This window comes from Canis aureus, chromosome 4 (assembly GCF_053574225.1).
Source record: "Canis aureus isolate CA01 chromosome 4, VMU_Caureus_v.1.0, whole genome shotgun sequence".
Lineage (NCBI taxonomy): Eukaryota > Metazoa > Chordata > Mammalia > Carnivora > Canidae > Canis > Canis aureus.
The window spans coordinates 9,129,185-9,153,582 of record NC_135614.1 but is presented as its reverse complement, the minus strand read 5'-3'; the positions used below and the strand labels follow the sequence as shown (position 1 = coordinate 9,153,582).

The 24,398-nt window shown below is 40.7% G+C and overlaps 1 protein-coding gene and 1 long non-coding RNA gene across 10 annotated transcripts in view; one reads left to right on the top strand and one right to left on the bottom strand.

Moving 5' to 3' along the window:
* The window catches only part of DISC1 (DISC1 scaffold protein), a 354,242-nt gene that overhangs the window by 137,855 nt on the left and 191,989 nt on the right, over positions 1-24,398 (top strand). For all 9 annotated transcript variants that reach the window (XR_013377586.1, XR_013377585.1, XR_013377587.1 and 6 more), the window contains exons 7-9: positions 6,390-6,444; positions 10,940-11,042; positions 22,931-23,119. Coding sequence is in view for 6 of the 9 variants with exons in the window: in XM_077894502.1 (XP_077750628.1) it covers positions 6,390-6,444; positions 10,940-11,042; positions 22,931-23,119 (347 nt within the window). In the remaining 3 variants the exon portion in view is untranslated. The remainder of the gene's footprint in view (positions 1-6,389; positions 6,445-10,939; positions 11,043-22,930; positions 23,120-24,398) is intronic.
* On the bottom strand, positions 132-14,117 carry LOC144312145 (uncharacterized). The gene is made up of 3 exons (XR_013377588.1): positions 13,852-14,117; positions 522-574; positions 132-415 (listed from the first exon to the last, which is right to left on the bottom strand). It is a non-coding gene; the product is annotated as an uncharacterized LOC144312145 (long non-coding RNA).

The following is a 24,398-nucleotide window of genomic DNA, read 5'->3' as shown; positions in this document are numbered from 1 at the left end:
TACAGCAGTCACTCTTATCCATGGGGATATGTTCCAAGACCCCCCCCCCCCCCCGCCAGTGGATGCCCGAGATCATGGGTTGTACCCAACCCTACTTATACTGTATATTTTCCTATACACACATACTTATGATAAAGTTTAAGTTATAAATTAGGCACAGTAAGAAATTAGCAACAATAACTAATAATAGAACAATTGTAACAATGTATTATATATGATAAAAGTTACATGAATTTAGTCTCTCAAAAAATCTTGTACTGCACGGACCCTTCTTATGATGATGTGAGATGATAAAATGATGATGATATGGGGTGAGGTGAATGATGTGGGCATGTGACATAGCGTTAGGATCCTATTGACCTTCTGATGATAGCTTGGAACATCATCTGCTTCCAGACTGGTTGACCACAGGTAACTGAAACCATGGAAAGTGAACCATAAATAAGGCAGGGACTACTGTATTCCTTAGGAAGAAGACAAGAGGGTGAGTAGCACTCACTGAACAAATATTAAGTACTCACTGTGTGCCAGGAACTTCTCTATGAAAGATCATTGCCCTTGCACAGCTTTCTGTCTAGGGGGAGAAGGCAGAAAAAACAATCAGTATAATAGGTAAGTAGATTACATAGTAGGTTAGTAGGTAGTAAATGCTGTGGGGGAAGAATAGGAAAGGATGTGAATTTGTAGTTTTAAATGGAGTGGTCAAGCTGAGCTCCCTGAGAGGGTAAGTTTAGAGCAAGGATTTGAAGGGGGGCAAGGGGCTGGCCTGGTGTGTGCCTTGGGGGCAGTGGGGGCATCTGGGCAGAGGGATCTGCGCCTCCCAGGGAAGATTGGAGGCACTGTCAGGTGGCCTCTGTGGCAGGTTTGAGCCAGTGAAGGAAGGGAGAGGTGGTTAGAGATGCGATGGCAGGTGGGCCATACTGGTCCTTGGCTTTCCCTGGGTATCCTGGAGCCAAATCTGAACCAAGCAGTGGTGAGGGCAAAGCAGGAGAGCAGCTCACAGGCCTTTGTAGCATTTCAGAGGTCAGTGTCCATGGGCCAATGTGGTAGCAGCAGAACTGCTTCTTCGGTTGGCCTGTTCTCCCTTAGAAGTGTTTCTTATTTCAAGTCTTCGAGCCCAAATTACCTGGCTGATGGTCTCCTGCATACATCTCCTTCTGACTAGTCTTTAGATTTTTTTAGATTTAGATTCATTACTGTGATTGACCTCCATTCCATCTTCCCTTCTAGTTACTGCTGGAAAGCAATCTGTCCCTCCCCAAGCTGACCTTTTTTATTACTGATAGTTTTGACACCAATGGTAGCATTCTTATGGTGTTAAGAGAGCTCCTTTTCATTCCTAAACTGAAACTCAGGGATTTTTGAGCTCCTAAACTAACCCAGTGGTCCTGTAATCACTTTTTTAAAATCAAAGACATTCTTATATAAACTTTTCTTTTTAGAAAGATTTTTTAAATTAATTAATTATTTATTTAAAAAAGCACAAGCAGGAGGAAGGGCAAAGGGAGAAGTAGAGAGAGAATCTCAAAGCAGATTCCACATTAAGCATGGAGCCCAACGTGGGGCTTGATTCCAAGACCTGAGCCGAAATCAAGAGTCAGATGCTGGGATCCCTGGGTGGCGCAGCGGTTTGGCGCCTGCCTTTGGCCCAGGGCGCGATCCTGGAAACCCGGGATCGAATCCCACATCGGGCATCCCGGTGCATGGAGCCTGCTTATCCCTCTGCCTATGTCTCTGCCTCTCTCTTTCTCTCTATCATAAATAAGTGAAAGTTGAAAAAAAAAAAAACTAAAAAAAAAAAAAAAAAAAAGAGTCAGATGCTTAAGTAACTGAGCCACCTCCTTATGTAAACTTTTCTTATAGCTGCTCTTCAAATCCTTAGCTACCAATAAAAATGTTCACTTATCTATTGTAGCCTCTCGGTCTGCCACTTGAATCAGTTGCAAATGGTACTGTCTGTTAGTCTGAAGCAAACACAAAAAGCTATCATGTTGTTTGTTGTCTGCCTGCTGCTATGGTGAAGTAACTTTTTTGTTGGACTCTAGAGTACCAATATGTAGGATCTTAATAACACATATGATTTATTGTGTGTTAATTTCAGTTGAAAATTGAAAATACCACATGTTTTAGGTTGCTTGGGTGGCATAACAATGTACCACAGACTGGGAAGCTTCAATAACAGAAATTTACTGTCTCACAGCTCTGGAAGCTAGACGTCTAAGAGCAAAGTGTCAGCAGCTTTAATTTCTCCTGAGGCCTCTCTCCTCGGCTTATTGATGGATGTCTCTCCCTGTGTCACCACATGGTCTTCCGTGTGTGTGTGTGTGTGTGTGTGTATGTGTATGTATGTGTATCCAAATTTTCCCTTTCCATAGAGACACCAGGCATGTTGGATTAGGGTCCACCCTAATACCTTGCCTCTGTAAAGACCCCGTTTCCAAATAAGGGTCCATCGTGAGGACACCAACATAATGAATTTGGGGTGAGAGGGACACAGTCAACTCAAAATTCACCCCTTGACTCCTCTGCCCTTATTTTCTTTTGCCACCACCAGCTCCAGGCACATCTGCCCCTGATGTGCTTTCTCTGCAGCACATTCTTGTCAACAGTCTTGATTTTTCTAAGACTTCATTTGTTGAAGTTGAATTTTGGTCGTATGACTTAAACACTAGTTTGTGAGTGAAGAATAATGTGCATTTACAAATAATGATAGTGATTGCATTCTGAATGTAACATAATTCTAAAAAAGGATTCTAAAAGTCAGCCTGGACAGTGAGAGCATGTTTTGAATAAGTGCACATCTTCCAGGAGAGGTAGTGTAAGCTAGTGGTTAGGAGAACAGGTAGCTGGGCTGCCTGGGTTGTCATTTACCTTTTTACCATCTGGCTGACTCTGGGAGAGTTCTGTAAATCTCTCTTTGACTGAGTTTTCTTGTCTGAAATTGTAGCTATTATAGTTCCTACTTCACAGAGTTGTGAGGATTTAAAATGCTAACATATGTAAGGAATATAGAAGAGGGCCTGGTACATAGTAAATGCTCAACAAATGTTTGGCACTACTCTTCCCAGGTTGGCGGCTTTGAACAAAGATACTCAATTTGAGTAAATGAGGTCTGATGTGTTTGTTAAAACATTATTTGTGGAAATAGTGTATGTGCTTCCAGGGTACACCAGCATTGGTGTATTTGATCTAGGAGATAGTTCTCATTTGTCAATAATATACCAGCTTAGAAGAAACATGAGGATTAATTTTTATCATTGAGGTACATGTAACTCTTTTTTTAAAGAAAATATTTATTTATTCATGAGAGACACAGAGAGGCAGAGACACAGGAAGAGGGAGGAGAAGCAGGCTCCCTGCAGGGAGCCCGATGCAGAACTTGATCTGGGGACTCCGGGATCACACCCTGAGCCAAAGGCAGACGCTCAACCACTGAGCCACCCAGGCGTCCCACATGTGACTCTTTTTAATAAACATTTAACTTATATAATTTGGAGGTTTTCAATTTGAATTCCTGCTCCTGGAATCCTGGTTCAGGGGCCACGGGGGATGGTAGAGCACGAAGTGTGTGGAATCAGTGTGACATTGTACTCCAGGCCAGACACCTACCCTCAATCAGAACAGATCCCCTTGTTATGTATTTAATATATATATATGTATATAAATTATATATGTATTTAATATGTATATTTTGCAGTTCTATGTAAAATTTGTCTGAAAGAGTTCTGCTACTAAAAATAGCTTGAGAACCACTAGCCTGGTTTGTAGATTATTCATATTCTTTTGCCCCCTGTTGCTTTCATTCTCTGTATACCCCAGGGATGCAACTAATGTTAATATTAGCCTGAGCAAAACATAATTAGGAAGGTAAATCTACTGCAAAAAGTAATACAGCATAAATTAAATAAATTAAATATAAATCAAATCAAATATGAAACAATGCATTCAATTATCTGCATCACTGCTTCCCTGCTTTAATATGGATATTTGAGAGGAGACTAGTTTTCTTTCTGTGATAGAACCAGGGCTGAACCAAGACCACTGAATTGTGTCAACCCCTGGAAGGATGGTTCTTGACCTATTGAGCATAAGTTAAAGACACTGCTATTTGGTCAGCTAAATTTTCAGGGTCAGTGAGTAGATCCACCACCTATCTATCTTCATTGTTAATGCATGAACTAGTCTTTGTGTGTGGCTGGGAACACCTACTTATAAAATGCTATTAAATGCTCATATAGGATTAATTTTGTGACGAACTGTTTACTGAAAAGTTATTAGTTGAATGGACTCCCCTTAGCCTGGCAAGGGAAAATGCATTTCCACCCACAGAAAGTTTGAAATTTGGACAGCAGATATTAGCATGAAGCTAGTGCTGCTGCTGGAATCGGAGGCAGAACCAGAATAGACACATCTTTGACACCCTCTGCCCTTCTCTCCCCAGCAGCTCAAGAAGCTTAGTCTGTTCCCTGCTTTCCATGTTAGCCTACCACTCGAACTTCCCTCCCTTCAAAAGATCAACTTCCATCCTGTCGGCTGGAACTCTCCAGGCAGGATTCCACAAGTGCTTTCTCACCGTTCCCACTGAGCACACTGATTTTGGTCATCTCATGACTCCTGAATTCAGAAAATTCTGCTGCTGCATGCCCTGCTCTTTGTCAGCTGCCATCTGACCTCAGCTCAACTGGGTGTCCCTCCTCTGTTGAATGTAGGTCTGGATGTGAGGATGACTGGCTTAGAATGGACCTGCCCCAGTTCCAGGGCAATTTGCAATCCAAAAGAACTTGCTTATGCTCAGAAATCACAGATGAGTGGAGGTGATAACATTCAAAACCAGCTCTTACAGCTGAAGAACAACAGCAATGGGCAGATTGGCCACCTCCCTCTAATACTTTGCAACCCCCGACCAGAGAAACTTGCCCTGACCTACCTCCCCACACATAACCCAGGAAACCTGACCCTCCTGCTTTTGCATCTGTCATTTTGTTAACTGATCTCCTTTCTTCTAGTACCTATATCCCCTTTTTAAATGTTTTTTTTCTTTTGGGCTACTGTTTGGCAGCAGTGAGCTGTTGACAGATAAGACCCAGGTCTTTATGCTCTGAGTTCCTAACTTACTAGGTGCCCAGTAGATGTTGAAAGAATTAATGAATTTGTGGATAAATGAATGAATGGATGAATGAAAAGCCCCAGAGCATATGTTTTCAGCAGCGGCATATGAAAGGGTCCCCACCTTCCTTTTCTTTCTCACTTCTGTCCCTCTTCCTGCCCTTGGGCCTTGCAGCTGGGTCTCTGCTAAAGGTGCCCACCTGGTTTGTCACATTCAGTGTCCCTCCTCCAAATCACCTCTTATAGTGCTGCCTAGTTAAATTTCCAGAAAATCCTTTCTTTCCTATTGCTCTCCTGCGCCCAACTGGGATGATTTCCTGTTGCCTGTGGGATAAAGCTCTGTAGCCCTCAGCCCGGCATTCTGTATTGACTATTGCTTGTTCTTGATCTTCCTTTAAGAATTATTTTGATTGTAAATATTCTAAACACATTGAAAAATATAACATCTACTCATTTATCCACCACTGAGATTAAATATATACAGCATTTCCTCTATTTGTTTTCCTAAATAAGTAAGCACACATTGCAGATGCAGACAAACTTCCCCTTCTGTCCCTTGCCCCACTGCTTCCCCTTTTCATCCATCACAATTCACCTCTGCGATCCATATGGTCCAGTTGGACTCATCTTTTCCCTGAAGTTTTGTTTTTCCTTCCTTTCTCTTGAGGCCCAGTTCACTTTTTGCATCTTCCAGGGAGCTGTCCCATTAGTTCCCTTGTTTTCTAAGTTGCTACCCACCTTACTGTCTCCCTTGTGTCTTTGGAGACAGTATCTGCCTGTGATAGGTTTTTTATTTTTTCAAAGATTTCATTTATTTATTTTAGGGAGACAGAGAGAGAGAGCAAGTGCATGAATGGCAGGGGTGGGGGGTGGGGGGTGGGAGCAGAGGGAGAGGGAGGAGGAAAGAATCTAAAGCAGACTCTGCACTGAGCAAGGAGTCCAACAGGGCAGGTCATCCTCCTTGGAAGGTAGTTATAAGAATATAAATTTTTATCTCTGCTTCCAGGACATCTGGGTTGTTCCTTTGCCCTACTATGGAGATGTGTACTATGGAAAGAACAGATTCTAATACCAGCCCAAGTAGAGCATAATTACGGAGGGGAAATCTGCTTCCTAGTAACATGTTAATTCCACAGTCAAATGGAACCAATTTGGCATCATCTTTCCCACTGTTCTTTAGCCTTTGGGTTGATGGAAAGTTCACTGTCTCATAGTGTTTCTGTACGTGGTGATATAGAACCATGATCTCAAGAAGACCAATGTCCTCTTTCTAATTCTTCTAGCCTCCAGGAACGGATAAAATCCCTCAACTTGTCACTTAAGGAAATCACTGCTAAGGTAAGTAACTTCATATGCCCATTTTATAAAGTCTCTGAAGTTTTCTTTTGATTTAATGTCATGTCTAGTTCACATGAGATTTCATGGCTAGCTCGTGGCTCTGGAAGAAGTATAGACTCTCTAGAACCATTCTACAGGCCAGGTGATGGGCCCAAAGAGCTGGGAATGAGGGCTGCTCCCATGGTAGAGGTCCTGGCTTCTGGTCCCACAGGGGTTGACTGGTTCAGCCTTTGCTTCACAGGAGCCATCAGTGTTAGGGAATGGAAAATGAATGCTTTTGTATACCATCAAATGCCTTTGTATGAAAAGGCTTTTGGGATGGGAGTAATCTGAAAAGTTAATTGCTTTTCTTCCAGGAAGGCAGGGTTCAGGGATACTCACAAACAGGTTTTAGAAAAGGCATAGTAGGTGTTTGTTTTTAAACTTTTTAAACTGACTTGGAATAATTTTGCCTATTTTCTCTGCCACTTATACTTCAAATCAGGACCTGATCTGTACAGAGATAGTGCACTCCTGCATTATTCCCTGGGAGCACGTGTCAATTCAATTAAATAGTCAATGTCATGGTTATTAGGATAACCGCAGTTTACAAAACAGAATCTTTTCCTGCAGAGATAGTTTTATGTGACCGAGTTATTGACAAACTGAGAAGTAGGACCAATTACTCTGCGGATTACTACCTGTGTGGTAGAGAACTGGGTAGGAATTGTTAATTATTTGTGTTAGGTCTGAGAGCCACGGCTGGTTATGAGATGGTCAGAATGTAAAAAGAGCTGGTGTCTGAGCAGAGAGCAAAGCAGACGAGAGTCCACTGGCCTGAAAGGAATGTTTTCTTGCCCTCCCTCAGTGCCCAGGAGAGAGGTCAGGAAGACCTGCCAAAGGGCTTGCACATCACCACAGCTGGGCTGAGACTGGGGATGTATTTTTGACGAAAGTGTCCACAGTCTTCCTGGCCCTTTTCCCCCCTATTTTTGTATCCATTTTCTGAAAAAAAAAATTGAATGATTTTGCTAAAAAAGTCACACAGCAGCAGTTTGATAAGCAGTTACGTTCTGCTAGAACATTTGCTGGAAGAAGAGCAAGATGAGACCCAAGGCACAGCTTTATGCAGAACATGCAAGGGGTTGAATCCCCAGGCAAGGCTGAGAGACCTTCTTCCCTGCTCAAGGAGACTGACTCAGTTTGCCCATTTTGTCATGTGAAGCAGGAAGGGAAGTGCTAGAAGGCATACCTGAATTTCTGCTATATATGTTTTGGTGATATTGCCGACTAGTATTCATGTTCTATGGATGTCTGCCAGGTGACCTCCAGATGGAGCCACTAGGGAGGTGAGGAGAGGCCAAAGCTTCCTGCATGGGGCAGGAGGTAGGACTATTCCTTCTTCTGTATTTTCTGGTGTAAATACGTGCCATCTATCAGGAGCATCCTAATTTTTGGGCAAAATTAAAAGGTGGAAGTACTTTAGGGTTTGGATTTATTGAGCATTGGAACGTGCTGTGTGTATTCTGAATGAATCCCTATCCCAACAGTGAGCATACAGGTGTGTCTATTAGAGAATATACATGGTGTTTATATAGCAATGAGTTTTATAGAACATTTTATATTATGCACACAAACATATTACCATAGGCATATGACAGTGGGATTTGTTGATAATCTCCAGCTACTGTTAAAGCTCTTGGATTTGCCCAAATGCCAAAAGTGATTGGCTTTGTTTGCATACCTTCTCTAATGCACTTACAAATAACTTAAAATTCCCTTGCTTTTCCATAAGATAAAGGAATTCATATCTAAGATTTTATTAAACATTTTTTTTAAAAGATTTTATTTATTTATTCATGAGAGACACACATAGAGGGAGAGAGGCAGAGACACAGGCAGAGGGAGAAGCAGGCTCCATGCAGGGAGCCTGACATGGGACTCAGTCCTGGGTCTTCAGGATCATGACCTGGGCTGAAGGCAGCATTAAACCGCTGAGCCACCCGGGCTGCCCCATATCTAAGATTTTAAAATGTAAATTTAGAAGCTCCACTTGATAATGAGTTCCCCAGGGTCCAAAGTTATCTGAAAATACAAAGGAGACACAGATTTTCTAGGGTGTGTATTTGTGTGTATAGGTGGGTGTGTACATCCACACATACATGAATGTGTATGTATATGGGGGACATATATTAGTCCACACAGAATTGAAACAAAACTGTCCACACAAAACAACTTTACACACTAGACTTGTTTGACTCATGACCTTGAGGCAAAAATTACAACTTGGTCCTGTTCCTTTAGTATATTAGATATATAGATCTGATATTCTTTTGATTCATCATCCAAAGAGAGATGGAACCTTCATTCATTTGTTACATTTCTTTGACTCCATGGTTCCCAAACCAGGTAATTAAGGGATAAATGAGATGAAAGAAATAGTTGGAAATAAATGGAATATCTGGTGATTGGTAGATATTAGATTACATCCAGCAGTGCTTGAAAGAATGTACATTGCAATTTAATAAGACTTAGAAAGTCTGTCTCATATTAACAGTGACAGCTAGAAGGATAGATTTGTTCAACAAAGGAGAAACTGACCCAATTATGATTAATAGAAACTGTTAACTAAAATCAGAAAGACTGGACATACATTGGATGAGACATAAGAATTATGGCTGGTGTTATGGACTTGGCAGAAATGTTCCTGGACTTTTGATGACATTCTTGGATGGATGGAAAGGGATGTGCCCATCATCGGGCACTGGGCCAGCCTGAGACTGAGTGCTATGAGGAGCAATCCAGAGCATCTTCTTTTTAACATGCAGTTCTGACTCCTGACAAATCTCCGGATTATTTAGAGGGTCTAGGAATTATCACTTGGGGCATAGAGATGCTCATCACTTCTGATGCCAGCTTTGGCATGGAGGCGACTGCACTGTCACCTTCATCCAGAGAATGAGTTTTGTAGAGATTTGAGAAATTACAATTGCTTAATGGAAAAGAACATATTTAAGGCCAAGAAATAGTATAACAATTTAGGCAGGATGGGTGAGGTCTGCTTTGATTCCAAAAATAATTTCAATTTTAGTCTGAGATAAGCCAAACAATTCAAATTGATGGTATCTAGCAAGATCTAGATTCTTCTGGGGAAATTAAATTTTATATTTTCTCTGGGATCTATGAACCTAACAGGATTAATTTTAGTTTTTGAATGGAATCAGATTTTTATCCAGAAAAGAAGGATCATTTGTGGGCCACCCAAAATGTCTCTATACACATGTTCATTGTTATTCAACTGAGTTGTGTACTTTTGTTGAACTGGATGTTTTTCTCGTTTTTCGAGGTAGCTCACTGATCTGAGTATAGATATCAATTTAATATGAAGTTTTTGCTTTAAACAAAACGAAAAAAATGTGAAGTTTTAGTTTCAAACAAAATAAAAGATAATCTAAGATATTTGGAAAAAGAAAATGAACTTTAAGATTTTTTCTATTTTTGGGGGATCCTGGGGTGGCTCAGCAGTTGGGCGCCTGCCTTTGGCCCAGAGCGTGATCCTGGAGACAAGGAGATCGAGTCCCACATCAGGCTCCAGGCATGGAGCCTGCTTCTCCCTCTGCCTGTGTCTCTGCCTGCCTCTCTCTCTTTCATAAATGAATAAATAAATTAAAAAATCTTTAAAAAAAAAGATTTTTTTCTATTTTTGAAAGAGCAAAGAAAATGTAGGAAGTGTTTAGGTATCCTGGAAAAATACATGATAAACCTATAAAACTCATTGAGGTCTACTTTGTCTAATTTCAATTCTGACTTACCAGCAAATCTCTGCCCTCAAAGTTTCATTAGACAACATCTACTGGTAATTAGTCTGTCCCTCTGCCCTTGATCTCAACTACTGTGTACCTTCACTTATTGCTTACTGTGTGCCGGACAAGAACAAAGTGCCTGCTTACATAGAACTTGCATCCTCGTGGGGAGAGATACTAGAAAAACAGAACAATAAAAACAAATCATGTCAGCTGGAGAAGACATGGGAAAAACACCATGCAGGGTGAAGGTGGAAGGGGAGGGAGGGTTGAGGAGGTTGCTATTTTCTATAGGTAATCAGCCAGGCCTTTCTTCCCAGGTGATGTTTGAGCAGAGCCCTGAAGGGTATGAGTAAGCTAAGGCACTTGGGGCAAGAATATTTCAGAAGGGAGTAACCATGGGGAGGGAGAGAGGGAGAGAAAGAGAGCAGGGTGAGGGGCAGAGGGAGAAGCAGACTCCAGCTAAACCGGGAGCCCAACGAGGGGCTCAATCCCAGGACTCCAGGATTGTGACCTGAGCTGAAGGCAGATGCTTAACCGACTGAGCCACCCAGGCAGCCCTACATTGTTTGCTTTTAAATAACTCTCCTTCAGTTATTCCTTATCACCCCTCTTAATTGCTTATAAATCCAGAGATCTCCAACCGGCTGCTCCATTGCCTTCTGATTTTGACTTGAGTGAATGCTGATTCATGGCTGTTTCTCTCCCTCTAGGTGTGTATGAGTGAGAGACTCAGCAGCACTCTCAGGAAGAAAGTGAATGACATTGAAACCCAACTCCCAGCATTACTTGAAGCCAAAATGCTTGCTGTATCAGGTAACTGGATGTAGAGGAGACATTGAAGCAGTGGAGTAGAATAGTGACAGCTGCCACCACAGCCAGGCTTTATCCTTGAATGACACTCTACTTGTTACTTATGTCTTGGACATTTCAGAGCTTTAGTGGGAAGTATTACTAAAACTCATGGAAGAAATGTGCAGCATGGCTTCCTTGTAAGACTCTTAAAGCTACATATGCACATATAACAAAAAAAAATAAGTTATTTGTGTAGGTATCGTATTTTGGACTTCCAATTTCTGTTTCTTTAAGAGACCAGAGGTACTCTGCATACCATATAATTCTAGGAGATGTTTAGATAGCATTATGTGTCTGTAGAGGCCCCATGGAGATGGTTGGGTGAAGTCAGCCCCTTCCTACAGGGGCTGATAACATGAAACCAGGTGATGCACTCAATTTAGTAGTCTAGTCAGAGATATTAGATTTTTGGAGGGTTCTCAGTGGATCGTAATCCCTTCTCAATCCTGTAATTATTAGGAATATATTTTTCCATTAATTAGTAGGTTAAAAAGACAAATCTCTGAAAATAGTATTTTACCTTATCATTTGAATAGGGCTTTTAGACATTCCTCTATATTGTTATTTTATTTTCACAACAGCTATGTTAAGTAGGTGGGAGAGATATGGTGTCCCAATGAACAGATTAGGAGATTGAGGCCCTGGGGCATGTCCTTTGGTTAATTCACTCAATTAACTAAGTGGTGGCAGAACAGGGGCTCAAGTTCATGTGTGATAAATGGATTTTTAATCCAGTTATGTAATGACATCCTCCAAGTATTCTCGGAGTTTTATAGGTTGCGTGAACCTACAGCTCATCAGCTTCAGAAGAATCATAAAAATTTAACGAAAAGGTATAATAATTACATGTATGGGTTTTAAATGGCATTTTAAGAAGAAATACAATAATTGGCAGCTTCTGCTCTTCAGATCATTAAACAACTAATGTTGGCAGCTAACGAGCAATTTGGTTCCTGGTGCAGTCAGGCATATTATTTACAACCAGTACAACATCGAAATGTGAATGTGGGGCTTGGCTCTTAACAGCTTCACATGCCATTTACTTGAAATTATGGCCCCATTTTCTAAGAGAGAAAAAAAAAAGATTGAACACAATCTTTCTTCTGAGTTAGTGGTTTTGCCTTTCTTAATCCATATATCTTCTTGAGGAATACAGGTGGATATATATCTATTAAGCCCAAGGGAGGAGATGGATCATTCAGGCAGCAGAGATGTCCCTCTCTCAAATGTGAATAATTTCTTTTTAGAATCCCAGGGAAAATTCTTAAGATGGTATATTGCATTTGGGGCCTGGGTTTTGTCTTTAGTTTTGTGATCAGCTAAGAAAATCAGTGAGGCCTAGTTGGAGGAGGGATGACCTAAATTAGCTGGGATGGGAACTCACGTCTCAACATTCCTGCTTCCTGATTACTCTGTAGTCAGTGGGCTGTCCCCATGGGCTGGGGCTGTGCCAGGATGGTCATCATCCTTTTTCATCTCTACGTAACGTGGTTTCTATTTTCTTTTGAGCTATGCTCTACAGCAGGGAGGACCTGAGCAGGGAAAGGCCCTTCCTTTAGGATCTTGACAGGCCTACCTTAGCACATTCAGAGTGGCAAATCCTCACTCCATTAGACAAAAGCCATGACAAACCACTCCAGGGGAAAGAAGCCCTTCTTCATTTTGGTCTGTCTGCTAGAATGCTGAGAGGCAATGCCCTTGGGATTCTTGGAGGCACTCTTGAATGAAAAGGGTCTTAGGGGGTTCCCTTAAGAGGGCTTTTTGTCTGTCTGAAAGTTTCTTTGATTCACTCATTGATTTGGTCTATAGACTGTGACTTCTTTTTTTTTTTAGACTGTGACTTCTTAATTTGAGAATCAAATTGGCTATCTGCAGAGACTGGGAATAAGAAATAGCTTTATTTGCAGGCTCACCAAATCCTAGCTCCTTTATATTTAATAGTGTATTCTTTAACTCTCTTCTCTTTTCGTGCATTGTATCATAGGCAGTGACAGGATGCCTGGCAGGCACTTCTGTGTTCTGCCTGGAGTCTTCTTGGGTGTATGACCAACTTCATTAGCAACTTTCTTCTCTATTACTTCAGTTGATAATGATACCAGACTTTCTGTTACTATATGGCAAGGAACTCCTTTCCTCCAGCTTTCAATTATATTTTTCTTGCCTCCCTTTTATTCTTCACTGAGGCCTGTCAAGGCTTCTGCATGCCACCTGATCCCAGAATCAGTGCTTCAGATTTTAGGGGTTTGTTACAGCAGCATTCAGACACCAAAATCTGTTCTCCTCATTGATTGTTGCATAATAAATCATCCTCGAGATTTAGTCACTCAAAGCATACCCATCATTTATTTTGCCTACGAATCTGCAATTATTTGGGCAGACCCTGGCAGGAACAGATAGGGTGGTTGAACGGGAGCTGGAGAATCCACTTTCAAAGAAGGTAGCCCAACCGAGACAAGGAATCATTAACCTCTTTGCTACCCTCACTGAAAACTTTATCCTCTGCCCCACAGTGATTGCTTTGACCTTCATGCCTTCTAGAGAGTGTGTAGTGGGTACGGGTGATCTGGGTACTATTGTTAAGATGTCAACACCAGAAGTTGGGGACTGTCTCCTTCTCTAGAACTGCGCTGGGCCCCTGTGTAACCACCGGCCTCTAGTGATGAGTGCTTGTGCCTTTGCTCATGTATGCCCTCCTCCTCACAGCTGGGACCTCCTTGACACTCCAGGACTTTTCATGCCCAAACACAGAAGATACTTAAGTGGTGGTTACCTGGTATAAGACTCAGTAGCAAGCATCTTTCCTGCTATTGGCCTTCTGTCTCAGGCTCTGGGTCTGCTCTGCTGCTCAGACATGGTCCTGGATGGGTCCTCAAGTCCTGTAACCAGGCTCTGTCTCCATCTATGCTCTGTAACCTGAGTAGTGTCCCAGTCTTCATCTGTATGGGGCCTGCCCTGCTCTGACCTCTTCCTTTCCCCTAGGATCAAAGCCTGGCTCTCTGCTGCCCAGCTTCTGATATTGCTCGGATACTGACATTGCACGTGCATTTCTGGCTCCAGCCTTTCCCTGCTTGGATCACCCACTATTGTTGATGCCATCCATCTGTTGAGTCACTGCTGCTTTTTTCTTGGGCTTTGCCCGGCACTCAGAAGATAGTCAATAAGAGTAATTGTGTTAAGAAAAACTGCACCTCATTTGTAGATTGCTGAGCCCCAGAATCTGTTATTTTCATACCTCCTTTGGGTCTTCCCTCAGTTTGTGGTATATTTTCTTTCCCACCTGCCTCCTATTATTTGTTTCCAAGGAATAAACAGTTCAGATCATTGTTTATTCTTTAGTAGCATACCAAGATGTCTCAGGTACTCCAAGCCATTTTTTTTTAAATTATGGTTCTATCCAATTTGATTTTTCTTTTCCAGAGAATAAAAATTAGCTTCGTTTAAAATATCTTAGTGTCTAAATGGAAGCTTATCTAGACATAAACAAGATTTTCTAGATAAGCACAGAATGTTTCCCTCTCTCTAAAAAATTTAGATCAGTGGCTGGAGGAGATGATAGGCCCAGCAAAGATTTTTCAAAGATGCTATCTGTCCAGTATGGAAATAAATGAGGCCCGCCAAAAGAGAAGAAATGAAAGCTACTTCAGAGCTTACTATAGCAAGGGAGTCAGCCACCATTACCTGTGTTTTGGCAGAGACTCAAAGGCAGGCAGAAAATTGGGAAAGCTTCATAGTAGAAAAAAAGGAAGGCTTCAGGTTTACTCTGACGGGAGCCTGGGGGAGCTAGAGGCAGGCTAATTAGAGCATCCTATGTAATTGGTTAGGGGAGCATATTTGGCTTTCTCTGGCTGGTTTGTAAGTTGGAAGCAAGGGCAAAAATTAGGGAAGCTGTCAATTATTAACAAAATCCTGCCCATTTTGGACCGATTATTATAGACATGATTATTTAGTTTCCTGGATTATTAATAGAAATAGCAATCTGGCTTCCTATGGCCTGCCTTCCTGAACTGGCTGTTGTAGATATGGGGGTTCATTTCTTGGGCAGGTTGCTGCAGGTTGTGGGACAGAGTGCTATTGCTCTGGATGATCTGGCCATTGTCTGTTTGTATATTTAGTCTCTCACCAGGTACCACAATTTTCAAGCTGTTAGAAGCAGTTTATGTTTTACATAAAATCCCGTGTGTGCCGGTGTTATATTCCCCGTCTTAACTGTGAAGTGTGTGGCCGTCTAAAATGTTTGATGTGCAAAACCAGTCAGAGGGCTCTGCTCACATAAAGTGCTTGTTGCTCTCTCAGGAAATCATACTGACTGGAAGAAAGTGATAAAACTGACAGAGAATGGCAGATTCCAGCCAAAGGAGCTTCCGTAGACAGGTGGTGGAGTGGTAGGGGGAGTATTGGCAAGTGCTGGTTTGTAGCCTTTGCTCTGCTAGCCCAAGTTCGTTCGTTCTTTCTTTCTTTCTTTCTTTCTTTCTTTCTTTCTTTCTTTCTTTCTTTCTTTCTTTCAAGTTTATTTGTTTATTCATGAGAGACAGAGAGAGAGAGGCAGAGGGAGAAGCAGGTTCCATGCAGGAAGCCCAATGTGGTATTTGATCCCGGGTCTCCAGGATCATGCCCTGAGCTGAAGGCAGACGCTCAACCACTGAGCCACCCAAGCATCCCATGCTAGGCCAAGTTCTTAGCTTTGACATCATGGAGGGGGAGGCTCTGAGTGACAGAGCATGAGGTCTTGCCTCACCATATGTACTTGAGCTTGGAGTTCCTCAAAAGAAATGGCCTTGGGATGCCTGGGTGGCTCAGTGGTTGAGCCTCTGCCTTTGGCTTGGGTCATGGTCCTGGGGTCATGGGATTGAGTCCCGCATTGGGGGAGCCTGCTTCTTCCTCTGCCTGTGTTTCTGACTCTCTCTCTGTGTCTCTCATGGATAAATGAATGGAATCTTAAAAAAAAAAAAAAAAAAAAGATATGCATTTTGCCAAAAAGAAAAAAGAGGCAGGACTCTATTATTTTTGGAGTTTGATGATTTTCACACTAGCTTTATTTCTTTTTTTCCAGTAAAGAAGGACAGCTGAAATTAGAGTATGTAAATGTGAATAATTTTAGGAGGATCGCTACAGATGGAAGTATCTGTGGACCTATGCTGTACTGCGTGTGTGTGTGTGTGTGTGTGTGTGTGTGTGTGTGTGTGTGGCATGTCCCCCTAATTGAAAGTCGTAGTGAGGGCTGGACCTATCTGGTGATACAGCCTAGCTGAGTACAGAGTTCATTCCCTAAGGCTCTCTGTACTCCCTCCCTTTATGGGTGATTTGTGGCCACGTTTTGACCAAGTCACTTGTTGAATTATATTTGGTAGAATAAGCACCTTAACATGAGGTTGGAAAAACCCAGTTCAAGATCAGTAACCTCATGTGGGATCTTAGAATTCCAAAACTTTTGTGACCTTGGGAAGGTCTGGGTCTTAGTTTCTCCAAGTGCAAACCAGGGATAGTCATTCTGAGATCCCCATCCTGACTTGTCGGAAAGGCCTAACAAGAGCCCTGTACTCTGTAAAATCGGACTCTCAAATAACAGCCTCAAAAAAGAAACCCCAGATACTGTGAAGTAGAGGAGGGACATATTTAAGTTCAGGATAAAAGATACAATTAGAAGGAACAGAGTGGGTAAAGTCAGTTTTGGCTTTGGCATTCACCTGGAGGGTTTTAATTGTGGCATTTGTAGAAGGAAATATTTTGACAGGTGCTTTAATAAGCCTTTGTGAAAGCCCAGGTATGGTTCTCTCGCTGAAGAGCAGACAGATGTGTGGGTGGGATGATGGCAAAGGCGGGAATTCATCTGCACAAATCCTCCTGTGGCATTTAGGAAAGGGGCTCATTAGAGTCACAGAGATTGGGGGCATGGGGTCACTGATGGGACTTCCTTCAGGGATCAGCTTTTACTTTTCTGTATTTTCATCACAGAGCTCTTGGCCAGTTTCAGTAATCAGGGAGGGCTAAATCAAGAAGGATTTACTCATGGGCTTGGATCTGAGACCAAAATGCTTATAAAATATTAACTGGGGGCAGTGTAGCATTTTATCATGGCTTCAGTTGTAGTATTAACTGTCTCTTTGGGAATTTGCACTCTTCCTGCATATATAAAATTTACATGTCTATCACTATGCATTTTCCCTCAGGATCAAGGAAGGGACCCAGGTTTTAATTAATGATCTCTCTCATGTTTTATTAAGGGCCCTGGTCTCTAGAGCTTGTCATGAGTTGCAGGGTAATCTGAGAATGTATTTCCTGTCATTCTAGCAAACCTTCTGTGTAGGCACTTGCCCTGCCTATGTAGTCTTTTCTGATTTATTTTTAGAGATCTTTTCTCTCTGAACTGTTTGGAGGAAGAGATTGCACACTGTGGTGTCTCTGGGGACAGTTGGTGCCCACCTCACTTTTGGTCACTCCCTCTTGCTTGAAAATATGGTCCAGCAGAAAGATTGGGCTTCCCTGAGCCCAGCCAGTGAAGGGACATTTGAAGGCACCACATTGTGCTTGTGGCTGCCATGTCTAGAGGTGGTCACACCTCTGGGCTGGTCTTCCCCAAACTACCCTGGGCATGTGGTACATATCTTGAGATTCTTTTTTTTTTTTTTTTTTCTTGAAAGGATATCTTTCTATTGTGATAAAATATATATACACATAGAATTTACCTTTTTAGCCATTTTTTTTTTTTTTTTTTTTTTTAAAACTTTTTTATTTATTTATGATAGGCACACAGTGAGAGAGAGAGAGAGAGAGGCAGAGACACAGGCAGAGGGAGAAGCAGGCTCCATGCACCGGGAGCCCGACGTGGGATTCGATCCCGGGTCTCCAGGACCGCGCCCTGGGCCAAAGGCAGGCGCCAAACCGCTGCGCCACCCAGGGATCCCCCTTTTTAGCCATTTTTATGTGTACAGTTCAGTGGCATTAAGTACAGTTACGTTGCTGTGTAACCATCATCACCATCTATCTTCAGATCTTTTCATCTTCCCAAACCAGAACTCTGTACCTGTCAAACTTGAGGTTGTGGGTGGCAGTCTACAGGGGCCCCATCCATAGCAGCCCTAACTTGGTCATTGTTCAAGAAGGAAATCACGGGGGGAACCTGGGTGGCTTAGTGGTTGAGTGTCTGTCTTCGACTCAGGTCGTGATCCCAGGGTCCTAGGAGCAAGTCCTGCATCAGGCTCCCCATAGGGAGCCTGCTTCGCCCTCTGCCTATGTCTCTGCCTCTCTCTGTGTCTCTCATGAATAAATAAATAAAATCTTAAAAAAAGAAGGAAATCATGGATCCAGGAAATGTTTTATTTGTATTGCTATTTATAGCCCAAAACTTGTGGACGTCCAGTCTGCTCTCCTTATCCGGACTTTTTCTAAATGGGTCAAGCCCATCATCTTGGCATCTTGGACCCTCTACCATTAGGATCCAACTTCTTTGTGGGTCTAGTCTCTACCTAGGCCACATGCCTCCTACCACCCACTGAAGGCAAGCATGCTGTCTAACCAGGTTTCTGTTTCTTCTTTTGGAAACCTTATATTTTTCCCTCGTGAAACCTGCCTCTGTCTCCCCTTCTGGAACAGTTTTTCTTCTGTTAGCTCTTCTAGAGCATATTTGCCCATTTATTAGAACACATATCCTCCTCTTTATTTAACAGTGACTTCCTGGAGAGCAGGGTGGTGCCTTGTTCCCTCCCATATTTGACCACTTGAGCGATAGACAATAAATAGGGTCTCAAAAGATATTTATCCATTCATGGAATTGGAAACTGGATTTCAGTGACAGAAGTGGTAAGTGCTGGGTGTTCAGAATGCCTTTAAAGTGGGAAAACATTTAGTCATATTTCTCCCATTTATATTGGGTTGAAACTTGCCTTTGAATAATAATAATAATAATAATAATAAATAATAATAAAAGTAAACAACGTAGTTTAGTACCTAAGAAGGATTTGGGAGTTATATTTGAGTTGGAAATCTGTCCTACATTTTATTGCTATGTAACCTTAGCAAGATTTTTTCTTGAGGTTTCAGTTTTCTTGACTATAAAGCAGAGATAACAACATGTATTTCAGTGAACATAAAATGCCCCATTATTTTATATAGTACAAGAAAAGAAAAATTGCTGTCAATTAAACAATGATATAATGCTTTCTGTGGCTTTGGATTTTTATTTTATACTTATTGAAATAGTTCTTTTAGACATATTTAGGCTTTTGAAAAATCCTTTTCAAAAGAAAACTTAATCACTCAAGGTTTTCCTAAAATGTCTTCTTATTCAGAGTCTGAGTATTCTGAAACACCTTGTGACTCAAAGTAGTTGGAGCTCACATTTTTTCACCCATTATCTTTCTCTGCATCAGTGAAGCTGTTGGTGAAGAAACTATTTTTTTCCTCCCAAGAATGAACTACTGTTTTCTGCCAAGCTGCAAAACAGTTCTTCAAGTTTTAAATGATGGTACTTGCCCAATCTTACAAATCCATTACAAGAGATGGTTTTCAGGCAACAGCCAGGTCTCCAATGATCCTGAAATGGTTTTTACTTTGAAACCCCAGTGGCTTGCAGATGGTCCACTGAGCCACCAAGAATGATGATCACATGGTAACAGCCTCATCTGGACTACTTCCAGGCTGATGGACACAGCCTGGACACATCTCCATTTCAGAGATGTTACCATGGGGAAACAAAGTGTGCCTCTCAGAATAGATAACATAGGGCATGACTTCCCTCTTAAGGTTGTTGTAAGGTAGAGGAGAAAAGATTCATAGTTGTTACTGTGCAAACATCATGGAGCCCCTTGATAACAATAACTGTTATTTATGGAGCACCCACTAATGTAATATGCTTATTAATTTACAACATAATTTTCTTTTTTTTACAACATAATTTTCATATTAAAATTTTCCCTAATATATTTTTCCTTTTTTATTGAGGTATGATTTAAATTCAATGAAATGCACAGATCTTAAATGTTCGGTTGTATGTATTTTGACACCTCTCATCTGCAGCCCTATCAAGATATTTTCATCCCTCCAGAAGCATCACTCTTGTGCCCCTTCCCAGTCATCATCCGCCTTCCCCACACAGTCTCTGTTCTGATATCTTTCACCATGGATCATTCTGTGCTAGAACTTAGTATTGCTGGAATCATGTGGCATGCAGTCTTCTATGTCTTATTATTTTTCTTTTTGAGATACTTCCATGTCACTGTGTGTATGAAGAGTTTGTGCCTTTCTGTTATTGAGTAGTCTCCACTGCATAGATGTGCCCCCGTTTCTGCTTTTCTCCCCTTGGTGGGCATTTAGGTTGTTTGTTTGGGCTATCATGAGTAAAGCTACTATAAATATTTGCATGCAACTATTTTTTGATTACATGTTTTTGTTTCTCCTGGGTAATACCTGAAAGTAGGATTTTTGGGCCCAAGAACAGGTGTGTATTTAACTTTATGAGAGTCTTCTCAAGGTGGCTGTGTCACTGACACTCCCATTATGTTTGAGAGTTCTGCAGCTCCACATCCTTACCAGCTAGACAGCTTCAGTCTAGTTCATTTGAACCATTGGTTCATTGAACCATGAATTTTGAATGGTTTTGTAGTAGAATCTCTATGGCTTTAATTTGTACTATTCTGGTAACTAATAACCACCAACATGTTTTCATATGATCACCAGCCATTTGCATATCTTACTCTGTAAAATGCCTGTTAAGTCATTTGTATTTTAATTATTGGGTTGTAGAATTTGACTCCTTTGTCAGGTATATGTATTGCAAATAGTTTCTCCCAGTCTGTGGCTTGCCTTTTCATCTTTTTTTTAGTGGTATTTTTTGATGAGTAGAGGTCTTTAATTGTGATGAAGTCCATTTATCTATTTTTTTTTAGTTAGTATTTTCTGAGTCTAACCAAAGTTTTGATTATTCGAAAGAGAAGTATTCTATACTTTCTTCTCTAAGTTTTATAGTTTTTGCAGCTACATGTAGGTCTGTGATCAATCTCTAATTAAATTTTGCATATGGTTTGAAGTATGGATCAAAGCTAATATTTCTCCATTTCACTAGCTAGTTGTTCCATTACCATTTGTTGAAAATATAGTTGACCCTTGAACGATATGTGGGCTAGGGATGCTGATGTGCTGCACAGTCAAGAAAATCTGAGTTTAGTTTTTGGCTTCCCAAAAATGTAACTGTTGGTAGTCTACTGTTGACCAGAAGCCTTACCAATAACATAAACAGTTGATTAGTGCATGTTTTGTATGTTATATGTTGTTACATCATGCATTCTTACAATAAAGTATGGAAAAGAATGCTAATAAGAAAATCACAAGGAAGAGAAAATATATTCACACTACTATATTATATTTATATTAAAAAAATCCGTGTATACATGGACATGCACAGTTTGAATCTGTGTTGTTCAAGGGTCAGTTGTACTCTTTTTTCCTCATTGACTTGCTTTGACACTGGTTGAAAATCAATTGACTGTGTGCATTTGTTTTACTTCTGGACTGTTTATTCCATTGATGTATTTGTCTATTTATCTATATGCCGTATTGTCTTGATGTGTAGCTTCAGCATTAGTTTGAAATCAAGTATTATATGTTTTCTTTATTCCACCTTAAAAGAATTTTTCTTTTGGCTAATCTAGGCCTTATGCATTTTCTTCTATATTTTAGAATAAGCTTGTCAGTTTCTATAAAAGACCACCATGAGATTTTGATTGTAATTGTGTTAAATGAATAGATGAATTTAAGGAAGATAGAAGTATTAAAAACATTCAGTTTTCCAATATATGTATATATAGTCTTATATTTTTCTGATTACTTAAATCTTTCTGAATTTCTCTCAGAATTTTTAAAAATGATTTTCTGTATGGAGGCCTCACATGTTTCTTTAAATTTACCCCTAAGTATTTTGACCTTTAAAATATGTTGTAAAAAAAAGTTGTAAATGGTATTTAAAAAATTCATCTTCTACTTATTTGCTGTTGCTATTTAGAAATTCAATTGATCTTTGTACATTGCCCTTGTATCCTGCAACCTTGCTAGATTCAATGCATGATATATTTTGGTTAGTTCTTTATGGAATTTCATGTTCTTAAAGCAACCTGTGATGCAGGTATTAGTACAATCACATTTTATAAAAAGTTTGCCCTGAAATTATGTGTTCTCATTTCTTTGCTCAAGGTCATGAAGGTTGAGTAACAGGAGGACTAGGATTTGAATTTAGGTCTAGTCTGACTGTAATGGCTAGTCCTTTCCCACCCTACTATAATATTTCACCTCTTTGACATTTAGATATATTTTTTAAAGATTTTATTTATTCATGAGAGACACAGAGAGAGGCAGAGACACAGGCAGTGGGAGAAGCAGGCTCCATGCAGGAGCCTGATGTGGGACTCAATCCCAGAACTCTCAGACCACGTCCTGAGCCAAAGGCAGATGCTCAACTGCTGAGCTACCCAGGCATCCCGACATTTAGATATTTGAATGGAGTAATACTACATGATTTCCCTGGATCTCACTTGGACATTTTTGCATCATTGTGTTTCACAAGGACCTGGATTGGGACTTTTATTTTATTACTATTTTATTTTATTTTTTTGGATTGGGACTTTTAAAACAGACTACAAAAATAAGGTCATAAAGAGACTGGTGGTTTTCCCAGTTGAAGGAGGACAGTTAGTGTGTTTCCAGGTTCCTCCACAGAAGACTATTAATGTGGCTGGATGCAGTTGCAAAGATCAGCCCTCTTTCTCCATACTGTTGGTACTCATAAGCTGTTGCTAAATCTTCCATGTGTGGGGATGCTGTAAAACTTGTTTTCCCTCATTCTCTCTTGCAATGTGCTACAGGAAATAATTTCTCTACAGCCAAGGAGCTCACAGAGGAGATTAGAACATTAACATCAGAAAGGGAAGGGCTGGAGGGACTCCTGGACAAGCTTCGGGTACTGAGTTCCAGAAATGTCCAAAAGCTGGGGAGTGTTAAGGAAGATTACAGTAAACTGAGAAGAGAGCTGGACCAGGGGGAAACTGCCTACGGTAAGTAATCACAACTATTGCCTGGTGAAATATTGTGGTATTGATTGTGCTCTGTGGCTGGGCAGGATGTTCTGTGTGTCATGTGAGCATCACTGCAAAGGGCGTCCTGGAGCACACAATATTTTTCCTGGAGGGTTTTTTTTGGCAGGAGTCTTGGCAAATGGGGTGGAATTACTTGTCAGCTTTTGTTTTGCTGTTCACATGTGACGTCTTTTCTTTTTTGTCTTTACTCCCCCTTCTCTACCCTGGATTTGCTAATGGCCTTGCGATTATTTAGAGTAATCTCCCCCTTGGCACAGGTCTTGAGAATTTTCTCTGTTTGACAATTATGTTCCTTTTGTTCCTTGGCTCAGTCTTCTGGCTTGCACAATCACAGATGAGAGCAGGCTGACTCAGAAGACTGCATAAAGACCATGAAGTGGCTTTTCTATGTGTGAGTTTTTGTGAGAGCTTCTTTCTCCAGGAAGAATGATGTAGAAGAGGCCAATGATGCCTTAACTGAAGTATCCGCCTGTCAGAGGAGTTACCATACTCTTGTATTCTTTTCCTGTTCTGGTTGTTAAGAGTAACTGAGGTCACTTTGAGGTTTGCTCCCTGAGGGATAGTCTTAGAAGGTGCTATTCAGTCTGAATTGAAAAAGTGAAAACGTATTTCTTAAAAAAAGAATGTAAAGAATTTACAGTGATTCAGTTTCTAATCTAATCTGAAGAATGAAATCATGAGAAATAAATGCAGGTTTCAAATATGTTAGATACTAGAATCTGTTTTGTTACTGGTAAAATGAGAAGAATAATATCGAACTCATAGGTTGATTGAGCAGTACTTAATCAGATTAAATGAAATAACTTATAAAGATCTTGAGGTATATGTGTGGGTGTGTGTGTCTGCCCTTGCATTTCTTCTAGGAAGAAGAAGCTGCTGGAGGTGAGAGGTCATATATAGTATATTATCATCCCTAAATAAATGTTTATTAGGAAAATGAAAGACCTATCTACTAATTAATAACTATATTTACAAAGTATTCTTATTTAAAAAGAAATAGGAAAAGAACGGGGATGTTAGCCACATTGGAAACACAGCTACCTGAAAATACTCCACGGATTGAAGTAAATAAAGATTAGTATTTAAAACCAAACAAAGAAATATGAAATTAGTAGAAATTAGGTGTGTCATTTTAATCTGAATGAATTTTGTTTTAAATGCTTACTCAATTGAGAAAGACGTTCAATTATAGTTATTTGAATCACAGATAGGATGTTCAGTTGTTATAGAGTCTTCT